At 39.3% G+C, this 13605-nt stretch overlaps 2 protein-coding genes across 2 annotated transcripts; both read left to right on the top strand.

Moving 5' to 3' along the window:
* The first annotated feature begins 297 nt into the window (after nt 1–297).
* Nucleotides 298–2066, top strand: fbxo36b (F-box protein 36b). The gene is given in 5 exon segments (XM_062429463.1): nt 298–393; nt 773–881; nt 1443–1615; nt 1903–2026; nt 2029–2066. Coding segments are annotated over 5 exon segments (540 nt in total).
* A 5347-nt stretch (nt 2067–7413) lies between these two features.
* On the top strand, nt 7414–13414 carry grk7a (G protein-coupled receptor kinase 7a). The gene is made up of 4 exons (XM_062428865.1): nt 7414–8010; nt 9563–10018; nt 12530–12810; nt 13075–13414. Exons 1-4 carry the CDS (start codon nt 7414–7416, stop codon nt 13412–13414), a joined length of 1674 nt encoding a protein of 557 aa, XP_062284849.1.
* The last annotated feature ends 191 nt before the right edge of the window (nt 13415–13605 follow it).

Raw genomic sequence — 13605 nt, 5'->3', positions numbered from 1 at the left:
TTTAATACAACTATGTGATATCATACCTTCATAAAACACCAAAAATAAGCGCTATAATTTTCATTAAGGTGCAATTTGTTAGAGGGTAATTGTATTAGTCTTTTTTTTAGCTTTATTTATTACTAACGAAATGGCAACTGAGTTATATGCCAATTTTAATGTTTACACTGTAGATGTATGTTTACAACTGTTTTATATGCAGTAAAAAAAAAAAAAAAAAAAGTTTAACTTATTTGCACATCAAGACCCCCTTCAGCCAAGAAAGTGTTGTTGCCATGACAACCGGCAAACTTTAACATGGCGTCGCTTTTAACAGACCCGTTGTTTGAAATCTCTGGAGGAGGTCCTTCACCAAATAAGAACTTTTATCATTTTTCTGTGACCAAGTCAGACGTAAGTATTGGTCCTTTAACTGCAATTTTCTGGTTAAAAGCACCTGTTTTTGCTATTTAATCTAAGCAGACTGCTGCTACTACCCTTAGCGTCGCTAGCTTAAATGATCTAACGATAACGGCATCACTTTAACGCATCTCATACTTTAACCATGTCTTTCTTTCTCTTCTTCTGTTTTACAAATGACAAGTGCTTTAAATATAATGAAATCAATAACCGACATACACAAAAGTACAAGAGAAAAACAACCGAAAACTGAGAACATATCAGTTCAGAACCCCAGACAGCCACAAGAAATGCATTCAAGAAGAAAGCTCTGTGTTTTCATAGCTTTCTGATGAAATGTAACACCACTAAAATCTCCAGCGGTCATTCCCAGGTGATCTGGAGATGGTGGAAGATCTCTCTGAGGACTGTAGACAGAAACTCAAAGCCAGGGGAGCTGAGAGAGTCTCACCAGGACTTCTTGGATGACAACTGGTTGCAGAGTAAGGACTTTGTATTTGTCTACAACACACCACACAGGTTCTAGCATATTACTAATAATAATGGTGATAAATAACTCCTGGTGGCAGTGAAAGCTTGGGCTCTCATGTAGTTACCATGTAGCCACTCCTAACTGGAAAGTTGAATCAACAATCTGCTGCTCTCTTATTATATATGGCTCCACAGTGAGAATTACTATTATCTCTAAATGTTGATATTTGTGTGGCCACACATTTGTATGTAGTAGGGGTACTAAAAAGCAGGGACCAGTCACCCCATTCACAACTGCTGTTGAGTATCTTCAAAAACCCTGTTGATCCTTATTGCCTCCACAGTGAGTCTGTGCCAGTAAGTACTGAGAAGTTCACAGGTGTGTTTGCTATCTAAAGTGATGTTTAAAAAAAGGACAGATGTTCTGTGAAATACAGCAAGCATGCTCTTTACACTGGGTAGGTGTTTATCACTGTATATTCAGATTACAGTATGTCTTGTGTATGTTGTTTTTAAGAGAAAAACAAATTCTTAAATCTGGATGACAGTAAAAGTAATGGGCTTCTTTCCAGGTGAGGTCAGTATGGTTTTTGGTCGTCGAATCTTGCAGTACACCAAGGGATTGTGCCAAGGCCATTATGATTATCTGGAGCATCTGTCCGACTCCTTACTTCTGCGGATAATAAATTATCTGGAGCTAGAGGATGTAGGTCAGCTTGGACGAACTTCACGCAGGTTCAGGCAGGTGAGTTCTGCAGACAAGCACACAAGATGCTGCCAAAAATAAACTGTGTCCTGCTATACAATATTTAGTGTATTATCTAACATTCAGTTTTACACATTTTGTATTTTGTTCATCTCTCATGTAAACACATTGTTAAGCATTAAGCGTAAAAATTACTTACTATATCATTAAAATCATGGGACCTAGACTACACCAGAGAGTAAAATCAGCGCTTCCGTTCATTGTAACAAAACTCTCACAAACATATATATATATGTGTTTACATACTTGTAACCTTTGCTCCTAAGCTATGTGGGTCAGAGGAGTTTTGGGAGCAGGCACTGCGGCGGCGCTGCAACACAGTTTCAGCTGAGGTTTCCTCTCTGGCACTCGAGATGGGCTGGCGCAGAATCTTCTTCACCAGCAAGCTGCAGCTGCAGAAGATGATCAGCCGCAGGAGGCTAAGGACTGAGGGGCAACAAGAAGGACAGGTCGCTGACCCAGATACAAAGGAAGAGGAATCTCCTGGTGAAAGTTCAGAGGCAGAGCAGACGTCCAGTTCTGAGGAGGAACCTCACCCTGGCATTATCCCCGATTTAAGCCTTGGCACTGACACTGGCACTGGCACTGGAATTGGCGTTGACACCAGCTCTTGCTGTGATGTTGATCCTGACCGTAACCCTGAACCAGAGGTTGGCTCTGATTCCAGCAGGCCTGAGCCTGAAAGATTGTTGGAGGAACTGAAGCATGGTGGGGTGGCAGTGCCAGCACAGAGCAGTGAATTTAGCAATGCTAGAGGAGACTGCAGTGCAGAGCCAGAAAAGACACAGAGTTAAGCTTTTTGTTGACTTGTGTCGCCCATTGTTGTTGTATCAATATGCCATTAATATGCCACACATTCCTCATCCTAAAATGAGTTGAGATTTCATTATCTGATGAATGTTATCTTTTATTTGTCAAATCTAAATATATTTTTAAATTGTTTGTTCTGTATATTGTTCAGTTCTCTACAGGATATTTTGGTAGATTTTCATTAGTTGTGCCATGACTTTTCTGAGTTAGAATATATTAATAAGACCTTAAGAAATACTACATGATTGTTGTAATATTCAAGTTTTAATTTTGTAAGTTGTGAATTTAAATATAATATACAGTTCTACTGTCTATGGATTGTTTTGGTCATTCATGAACTAATTGAGCAAAACCTCCATTGCTACTTGTCACTGGTAGGATGGGGCTCAGCTTTACCTGAGAGCACACAAAGATTGTAAGTAATGGTAATTAAGGTAATTATGAGATTGTGCATGCTTAGTAATAACCCAATGTGATGCTGCACTTTAACTTGTGGACTTTCAGTAACTGATTTATATATACTTTAACAAAGAAGTAATGATAAGTTATTGTTTTTGTTCTATTTGGCAGGCGAGTAAACCAAGAACAGGTCGTTAAAGTAGTTGGTATGCAGGTCCACAGATAAAGTATCTGGGAAATTAATCCATGAATAGTGGCTCATTAATATCTAGCAGCCTAGATATTAATGGTTTTTTGATTCCGAGTTTCTCAGGATCTGTGAGACATTAATTAGAAGTTAATTCCTGATCTGTTCTTTTCAACTTGTCAAGATTGTTTGTGCCTGATTATTAAGTTTGACTCTAACTCATCCATCTTTCCATTAACATGTCTGTTAAACAGGTCAGTGTTGTATTTTCAACAAGCAGGAGCTCCTCCAGCTCCTCCTATGAGCTGGCAAGGTGTCAGGACATGAAATCCCCCAGTTCTCCCATCAGTTAGTGCCCACATCTCTGCAGAGGAGAGGTGATGCAATCATTGTCAGGTACCCAAGCTACGTTGTCTAGCTGCTTTTAGAGTGAATGAATCTCACTTTTAGTTATACTTTTAAGTTTTTAAACATTTAAATTGAAACAGTACAATTGTAACATGGAAGGGCCATTTTGTATAAGGTGTGCTTGCACAGCTGAAAAGGAAGTTATCAATGTGAATCAGTTTGAGTATTTAGTAAAATATTAATGTAATCTGACAACTGATCACTGAAATATGGCGGATCTCTGTAATTCCTCATTGTGTTTCCAGTTTTCTAAAGTATAACTTTATATTTAAATCAGACAAGCAATTGAATGTGAGGTGTAACTGGCTTCTTTTTTCGTTAAAAATCTATTACTGTAACTTCTATTAACATGGTTATCTATTTGACCAGCTGATAATTTCCAGTTACATCATGATCTGGATTCCTAGAAGACACAGATAATGTCTGTGAGTTTTGATAGGATTATACAACTGTTGTGCACACAGGACAAAACAGTCCCCTAGGGGGCACAAGCTGCCAGTGCTTAGTGCATAGTGACATCATCGGTGCCGTTACCTTCTGCCTCCCTGTTTGTCAGGCTGTGCTCCAAGTGTCTGCAAATATGTGAAATGGAAGTAATTTTTTTTCTGTGCTTGATGTGATTTTAATTTCTGTTGGGTTGAAAATAAAATCAAAGTGGAGTATATTTATCTAAATGCTAGAAAAACTTTGATCAAAGACAAAAGAAACTGCACTCAGAGTTTCCATTTGACAGTCGACCCAGTACCATCCCAGAATCAGCCGGGGACCTGCACCTGTGTCTGAAACAAAGATGGTTTTAGACTGAACTCTAAGAGCTTGGTACAGTTTGAGCAGGGATTATCCACAAGTGAGCAGCAGCCACCTGTGCTACTGGTCTGCACTGTGTCTCCTCAGAGGGACATTTCACCACTCATCATGATTGGGTACAGAATTTCTTTGGCTCTGACTCAAAGTGCTTCTACTGCCTCAGACAAATATCCTCAACTCCGGGCAGCAGTTCCTCGTCCTATATAAAATAACTGTCACATCGTCCTGCCAAGTGGATGAATGTTTACAGAGGAAAAGAAGCAAGTTCATGATAGTAGAAATCCTTGTTAAGTCTATCCTTACTGGCTGTCTGATCCTGATCCAACTCACCGCCTGATGATAATCTTGTAGTGAACTCATTTCAGTTTATAGCATCAGATGTGATAAAACATCTATGTAATGAATCACTTATTTTTTGTATGGAGAGTAAGTAGCTGTCAGAGTCCTACAACAACCCACCATCTGTCAATCACCCTTCCAGGTGTTTCAGTCCACTTTAACTGTGGAGTCAGCAGATCAAGCTTTTCTCTGCACTTTGCTGTTATGTTTCGTGCAAACAAACAGTCAGAATTTCTTTTTTCTACGGCTGCTAACTCTCACTGTGTACTGCACCTCTTCTGAGAGGAAGAGAGGCCATCCCTAAGCTCAAATTGTTCTTAAGGCTCAAAATAGTCCCTAGGTGAGACCAAAATGTAGATGTCCTACATTGAAGTTTTTTGCTGTGCATGGTTCAGTCATGAGGGTCACTTCCAACTATTTATCTTTTCATATGGCTGTCTTGTGTTTCCATGTATGGTTATGTCCCCTCCTCCTTTACTTTATTTAAAGTGACATGGTGACCTACTTCTATTGATGCTGATTGAGAAATCTTGAAACACAGAGCCGTTTATTGTATTCTCTGTCTTTTTTTCAGTTCTCACTGCTCTACTTTGAGCGCTCTGTCCACTCCCTCTTTTTGTGGAGAGCTTGGGAGAGACCATAAGAGGATGGAGTTTGACCATGTAAATGCCATGTAGTGGACCATGTGGGAGATGATGACGAGGTCACTCTCCTCATCTTAACCTTTACTCCCTCCTCAGACCAGGCTAATCCTCCTAAGGTTAAAGTGACAGGCTGCTCAAAGTTCAAACATCTAAAACTAGCTGATTAAATGCTGGTGCCATACACATTTTTTTGATTGTTGTAATTAATAAAAACGAAACAAAAATATTTCACCCACTTCTTGACTGATTGCACCATGTGGATGTCTCACTGGCCTTTTCTAAGTCAAAGGGTCTGAGTCTGGAGCTTTTTGACGGCAAGCAAAGCCCTTGATCTTGTCCAGGGCATTGACGGCTTGAGACCATTTGAAGAAAGGATTAACTAATATTATCCGAGGTGTACTGTACTGAATTATCCTACTGTACTGTACTGAATCATCACTGTAGCTGCTATGTAGGATTACTGCCAACTGCCAACAATAGCAAACATTTATCAATTCATGACTGGTAAAAAATTCAAACCAGCTGATTGGTTTGAATAAAGTGCTGTGACAGTAAGCAGCAAATCTTGGAATAAAGTATATACACTTAAATATATACTGCATATTGTAAAATTACACTATATTAAAGATTTAGATACACTTATGTATGTTTTAGCTCAATCAGAAAAACAGTTGTGTTTCTCTTAAACGTTTTGGCTTTGGCTTGTGTTTGCAGTATCACTGTTAGGTATCAGGTGTATCAAAGGTCTTAACCTAAGCCCTGTCACATGACCGAGGTCATACTCAGGCTTTTTCTTAAATACTCAGGCAGGAGAAAGAAGCTCTGGAGTCACACTGATCTAATCCTATGAGTCTTTTTGTTGACTCTTGCTCTTACAAACTTACACCAAACAACATTGGAAGATGTGCATGAGTAGGGACTTGTGGAGTTTTTGTTTTGTTATGTTCAAATACATCACATTTTTTTGTTACATTTTGCATTGTTGCTAAATGGCCAGATCAATGCAAACAGTGTGCACTCATTGCTGCATTAGTCATTTGATCACTTGATCACTTGTGAATGTCTTGCTGCATCCCACTGACCACGCAATGTAATACAATAGGCATACCTATTTTTTTCTATTAAAAAAAAATACATGTGATTTCCACATGCCACATTTTTGTTTGGGTGGTTTTACATCATATGTCTATTAAAAAACTCAATGAAGTGTAAGATGGTATTTTAGCTTACATCAAGAACTCTCCTGACTAATTAGTAAACTAAAGCTTTCGGCTTTCAAATCAGCAATTACTCACAGCTGACACTAATAATGTTCTCTACATTGTGTGTATAGTACATAATGTATTGTTTTAACAATAAATAATAGTAATGTTAAGTAGCAATGTGTCAATGTTCCAAAAAATAGTAGAAGTCACTGATAAAAGTGGGTGAATTATGAGAATGAGAGAGCATGAGAGATAAGAAACAAGCAGAGAGATTAGAAGTAAGCTCTCTGAAGTACCTGCTGCTCTGTTGGGATGGAGAGAAGAAAAGTGAAGATGGTGTAGATACGGGGGGATAACCTGCCATCATAGTCATGTTCAAGGCTCCAAATACAATCAAAGTATCTATCCATATACTACAATTTAAGTAAATACCCAACTGAACATTACTTTGTTGTTCATTACAGTTTCTAACAACATTCACCAGAGTATCCTCCAAAAACTACAGTTTAAAAAAAAAAGATCTTTCCAGCTTTTTGTGGGAGATTTTCTGTTCTTATATAAGTCTTTTACTGTCTTTTGCCATTAAATGCATAGTCAACAGAAGCCATTGGACCACTGTTAGTGACTACTGAATACCATGAACAAATATAGAGGGCTACAAAGCCTCTTAGTACAGAGCCCGCTTACGATTCCCTTTCGGTGCACAGCATCCTTGAATAGACCACACAAAGATCCTTAAGCCCAAATCCCTCCCTGGTATTTAATTCTAAATGAGTAATTACTGGGTGTGTCAGTGTGTCTTTGGTTTGCAGGTAGGCTGGGTAAAGGAGCTCATTTGTACGCTGGCTCTGGAGCGAATTGCACTTTCACAGAGATACACATTCTGAAAGACGCTGCACCGGTTGTAAGAGGGTATCCCTGGGGAGCTGCTGAAGAACCCAGTCACTTAGGGGGGACAGACCACATACAACCGCCAAGATGTGTGACATGGGGGGATTGGATAACCTGGTGGCCAACACGGCCTACCTAAAAGCCCAGGGTGGTGATGACAAGGAAATGAAAAAGCGCCGTCGCAGCTTGTCTCTTCCCAAGCCTGAGCAATGTGCTTCAGTACGTACCTCCATTGACAAGGACTTTACATCACTTTGTGAAAGGCAGCCTGCTGGCAAAAAGTTTTTCCGAGATTTCCTGGCAAATAATGCTGAGTTTAAGCTTGCTGCCGATTTCTTGGATGAGCTTTATGATTGGGATCTTGCTGAAGGTGCACCAAAAGACAAGGCACGCACGAATATCATCAGCAAGTTTTGCAAAGCTGACTCCAAGAACTTCCTGTCCTTTCTTACTGGCGAGGCTTCTGACAAATGCAAGGCTGTGACAGATGCAACTTTTGATGAGGTGATGAAAGGCAAAGTCCAGGAAGGTGTGAGAGAATTTCTGAAAGCCAAACCCTTCTCAGATTACCAGGCCAGCCCATTCTTTGATAAATTTCTCCAGTGGAAAGAGTATGAGAAGCAGCCCATCAGTGATAAATACTTCTATGAGTTCAGAACTCTGGGAAAGGGAGGCTTCGGAGAGGTAAGCATGCAAATTCATCTACATATGATATAATAAAAGTGTTTTGATATGTGTTATGGTAAAATAATGTTTATTTTGACTCTGCTTTGAGTTGCAGAGGTCTGCTCAAACTTCCTGAATATGTTGATATCAACTTCAGAAATGTGATTACCACCATTTTGTATAATGATTTCCAAAATTGTAAGATATATTCAGCATATTTTGGAATTGTAATGGTGATATATTATAGTTCAGTGTTACAAAAGTTAGTTTGAAGCATAAGAGAGGATATTCTAGGACAGGAGATCATCGTGAGGATTTACCTTGTCTCAAGGTGACCATGAAGTTAAAAGGCATACAGGCATACCTGTGTGAGTTCAGATAATTACAAATACAAAGCCTAAATGCAGTGTTCATGCATTGACAGAAGAAAAAAAGTGCTATGATGCTTTAAATATTGATTGATAGAAACCCTTATTTAAGTCCAAATTTATTTTTCAGTACAGACCTGAGTGTGACAGTAGAATATATATTAAAATAACAAGTTAGGAACTGAATGCAACATGACTGTGAGATGACTTAGTTTTAAGGTTCTGTTTTAGAAGAAAAACTATAAATACATTTCTAGGCATTTACACATTTGAACATTACTACATTTCTTTACCAGTAATTGCAAATTGCAGGAATAGAACATGGCAAGATATTTATCTCTTGCCAGTGAAATGCTTTATTATGAGATGTGTGAAATGTCTGAAGAAAATGCACATTTTTGCCTTATCATGGTTTAGTCTGATATGATCAGATGCGTATGAAATAGTGTAATCTCAATTTAAAATTTAAAAACAACAGTACTGATATCCATTGTAAATAACACAGGACCCAGTATCGATCCTTGAGGAACACCTTTACTGATTTAAAGAGTGCTTAGCAACAAGCCTGAGCTTACAACAAAAACTACAACAACTTAATGAGGTAAATGTCAGGAGTGTAGAAATAAAAAAAATGTAAAAAAGGTATTACAGTCATGTTTTAAACAGTATAATGTCATTTTAGCGTTACTACTATGAACAGGTCTGAAGCCTGCTGTGAATTTAAAATACAATACAATACTTGACAAAATAGCTTTGTTACTGGACAGTCATGTTTTAACAGCTATGTTACTGTCATTTAGCAGTGGACAAACCTGACCCACTGTCTATAGGGCCACTAAACAATACTAACAGTTGAGATAAAGATGTGAGTGATACAGTGGACAAAGGTAAAGTTAGGTTGACTTCTTGAACCCATGTAATCAGATACTTAAAGAGTACTTAAACAGATCTCCCTCTGCTAGTTTAGAAGAAGGATTATTTGTGATAATTTCAGTAGTCAAATTATAAAGTAACTGTTGCATGCATGATATCAGTGCTCTTGGTCTACTCTATGATATTTCCATTCGAAACATGGTAGACTATGCAGTGTTTCTGTGGTAAATGTTATTTACTAGAAAAATACCTGGTGCAATATTGGTAAATAAATAAAATCCACACTGTGGTGATCTTCCTTTTTGAACAAATAATTTGTCTATTTCCAGGTGTGCGCAGTTCAGGTGAAGAACACAGGCCAGATGTATGCCTGCAAGAAGCTGTGTAAAAAGCGACTGAAGAAGAAGGGTGGTGAGAAGATGGCCCTGTTGGAGAAGAAGATCTTGGAGAAAGTTAACAGCCTGTTTCTGGTCAACTTGGCTTACGCTTATGACACCAAGACCCACCTGTGCCTTGTTATGACCCTGATGAATGGAGGAGACCTCAAGTACCACATTTACAACATTGGCTATGATGGCAAGGGTGCAGACCAGGGCATTGAGATGAAGCGCATTATCCACTACACAGCACAAATCACCACTGGCATTCTGCATCTGCATGAAATGGATATCGTATACCGTGACATGAAACCAGAGAATGTGTTGCTGGACAGCTTTGGCCAGTGCCGACTTTCAGATTTGGGTCTGGCCATAGAGGTTGTTCCAGGGAAGACTGTCACCCAGATGGTGAGTAGATCTAATCACAGCAGTGATTTACAGGTTGAATGTCTGTTATGCTGATCTGTTCACTTCTGAAACATGATAAAAACTTCTAAAAAGTATAACAAATTGCCCACTCAAAGCCATGATGGTGCTATGAATGTGATAGGATGTAGCTGGATGATTTCAGAAATGATGCTAGGAATCATAATTTTACTTTGTGATGAAAGATGTCAACCCTAAAGGGCAATTGCATCTATCATACAAAGCCTTTGATGTTCATACACCAAACAGCAGGTAAGGAATCCTCTTGTCTGGACTTATATAGTTGATCTAAGAGTGACATACTTTACGTAAAGTCTTTACATACGTAGTTGGAATAACTTCAAGTCCACAACCATGTAGATGAACACTAGTTGCAGGGTGGTGTCTCATCTCCACCTTGTCCATATTGACTTGAAAATAAGGCTGTAGCTAAAAACTGCACTCAAATTCTTGGACAGGCTGTCATTCTAGGTGGGGTTGTAACTTTTAAATCCGGACAGGGATTACTGGATTGCTTAAAGATCTGTGCAATGAGAGTCTCTGAATCCATTATATAACTCATTTAATCCTTTAGGAGTCAGATTACAGCCCAGCCATTTATAGGCCACTATTTTTTGTAGGGGCTCTCTCAGACACCTTGGAGGTCCAGCTCACGTAATACGTAATAAGTGTAAGAAGGTTTCCCTCAGCAATGATTTAGTTATTTCTGTAGTCTTTACCTTAACAGAACTGCCTTAGCTGTGGCGCACTTTGATCCCACAATGCTGTACGAAGCCTATAACTCTTCATCTTGCCTTAAGGAAGAGTAACTCAGATACCATTATTGCATCTTGTTGAGGCTCACTTGACAATATGCAAAAGAAAAGGTTAAGTGTGCGAGAACGTTATGATGGCCTGTCAGACTAAGCTCTGAGCTTTAAAAATATGTATTCTGCAGAATACTAACCCTAACCCTAACCACAAGCACAAACACATACAATTACTGATAATACTATGAGAATTTCCCAGTGAACACATTATTTTATTCAATGTTTGTCTAATAAAACCTGCAGTATGGTACATCTTACTTGTGCTAACCTATTCATGACCTAAAGAATTTTCCAACAGGGTTTCTTTAGACTTACTGGCAGAAGCAAAGAGTAAGCTTTTGGCTCTATGCAAGTTTAGTAAGCTCATTATCCAGTGCTCTGATGCTCCTCAGTCAGCCAAAGTGACTGCTAACCTCCTACAGGCAAGGCTGGCTTTGGTCTCCTAATCCTCTTAGCAGGCATTACACAAGTCTGTCCCTGATTAGATTGACAGATCCAGGTAAAAACATTTAATATGTTTAGACATGTTAGTTTGCAAACAAGGTGACTTTACCTTCAATGAAAAATGTTAAGAGTTTGATTCTTTGCATTAACTAAGATCAGTGTACACTGTCACAGTGTGTTCAAACCTTTGACTGGTACTGTAGGTGATAATTTTGTATTCTGAATGATCATGTATGGAAAAGTTGTGTTCCTTGATAAGCCACAGTGTGCAGGTTCTGTCAAGTTATACTGATGACCAACAGACACATGTCAGATGCATGGACCATAGTTACAAATAAAACACAGTGAAAAGTTCATATTAATGCAGGAATTTGTTTGGTCAGTGGGTTCCTAACATCAGTCAAACTGGTCTATCCAGGCACATCTTTAGTAGTTCTTAAAGAACGTGGATATATCAGGTGCATCTATTGATCAGAACCTGTCATACAAAAAAGTACAACTATTTTATGATTTAAATTGCAACAAAAGTTGTAAAGCACTTGCAGTGTCTGATGCCTTTACCAATGCAAAAGATTAATAGGAATTCTTTGAGCTCATATGAACTCTCTTTTTGGTTATATATATACAGATTTTACATATTAAATATAGTGTTTCTGCTGGTGAGAGAAATGGCCAGCCTTTATATAAGAGAGGAACTCCGGAGAACTCTGTCAGTGTGTAGAAACACATGACTCTTGACAGGTAGTAGGCTTACAATTAGGATTAAGCTCTTGGTCCGAGGCTGCAGGGGAGGTCATACGGGGAGAGGGAGGATGGGAGATATGGTGAGGGAGGGGACAGAGGAGCAAGAGAGAGAGGTGAAAGTTAAAGAGAGTGAAGACCAGATTAAAGCTTTGAGTAATGCATGCAATTGACCTGTTAATAACTTGTCAATGGAGATCATGAGGGTTATAAGATTGAACATTTCTCTACCAGTCCGTCACAATACCATCTTTATGTTCTCTGCTTCTTTTGAGCAGCCCTGTTTTCCCTTATCATGCCACTGTACTATCACATCAGCTTATGATTTAAACAGCAGAGGCATCGTTTTCATCCACAGCACCTGAACACAAGAGATATCTCAATGTTTGAGACAAAAACATGTCAAGCTTTCTAGAGAGTAACATTTAAAGATACCTCATATTCACCTGTTTCGCTACTCCTCTCAATCTTCCCCCCTTCCCCTCTTTCCCTCCGCCAGGCTGGTACTGGAGCGTACATGGCCCCAGAGCTCCTGACCAAAACTCCATACAGGTCATCAGTGGACTGGTGGGCCCTGGGCTGCAGTATCTATGAGATGGTAGCTGGCTATACGCCTTTCAAAGGCCCTGAGAGCAAGAAGGAGAAGGTGGAGAAGGAGGAGGTACAGCGCCGCATTCAAAATGAGGAACCCAAGTGGGAGCACAAGTGCTTTGATGCTCCCACCAAGGACATCATCCAGGGGTTCCTCAAGAAGAAAATAGAAGAGCGCCTGGGCATGAAGTAAGAGGTTCTTCTTTTATGTTCTTAATTCTTGGAAAGTTCTGCAACATGCTGTGAGATTTTATTTGAATCATTTTTCTAATTTATTTTAATTTATTTTATTAATATTTTAAATTAGTCCCTGAAATCTAACAGCAATGCAGAGTGTTATTCAGTGTTTTATATTGGTAAACAGGTAACCTGGTGCAGTGGATGTCTGGCAGCACTAACCCCTAACCTCTCTTTTGAAACTCTGATGGAGTATTTTTCTTTCCTCCACATTAGGAACGACTTGGAGGATCCAAGGAAGCATGAGTGGTTCAAGACCATCAATTTCCCCCGTCTGGAGGCTGGGTTGGTGGATCCTCCATGGGTACCCAAGCCCAACGTTGTCTATGCCAGGGACACGGGCGACATTGCAGAGTTCTCTGAGATCAAGGGCATTGAGTTTGATGCCAAGGATGATAAATTCTTCAAGGAGTTTAGCACTGGTGCTGTGTCCATTCCATGGCAACAGGAGATGATGGACACAGGACTGTTTGAAGAGCTCAATGATCCCAACAGGAAAGAGGGAGGAGGAGATCCTGATGACGACAAGAAGTCTGGCACGTGTACATTGCTGTGAGCAGCCAAATGTTAATTTCACCATTCATAACACTCAATAATTTGTTTTCTCAGTCAGATGCACACTAACATTGTTGTAAAAGATGGATCATGTTTTACAAAAGAGGTGAGCATATTTGTTGGTGACAGATTGAGAAAGATGTACCATATCTCTCTTGTAAGGATGCTCAAAGTTTAGAGATCTGCGGCTCT

The sequence above is a fragment of the Scomber scombrus genome, chromosome 11 (genome assembly GCF_963691925.1).
Source record: "Scomber scombrus chromosome 11, fScoSco1.1, whole genome shotgun sequence".
Taxonomy (NCBI): Eukaryota; Metazoa; Chordata; class Actinopteri; order Scombriformes; family Scombridae; genus Scomber; species Scomber scombrus.
Note: the sequence above shows the minus strand (reverse complement) of the source record. Positions and strands in the feature narration are given on the sequence as shown.

Excerpts from the sequence above, each read along its gene's own strand:
- grk7a (XM_062428865.1), top strand. The coding sequence starts at position 7,414 with ATGTGTGACATGGGGGGATTGGATAACCTGGTGGCCAACACGGCCTAC. Across the intron at positions 10,019-12,529 it reads GGAAGACTGTCACCCAGATG|GCTGGTACTGGAGCGTACAT; the intron begins GTGAGTAGATCT and ends TCCCTCCGCCAG. Across the intron at positions 12,811-13,074 it reads GAAGAGCGCCTGGGCATGAA|GAACGACTTGGAGGATCCAA; the intron begins GTAAGAGGTTCT and ends CCTCCACATTAG.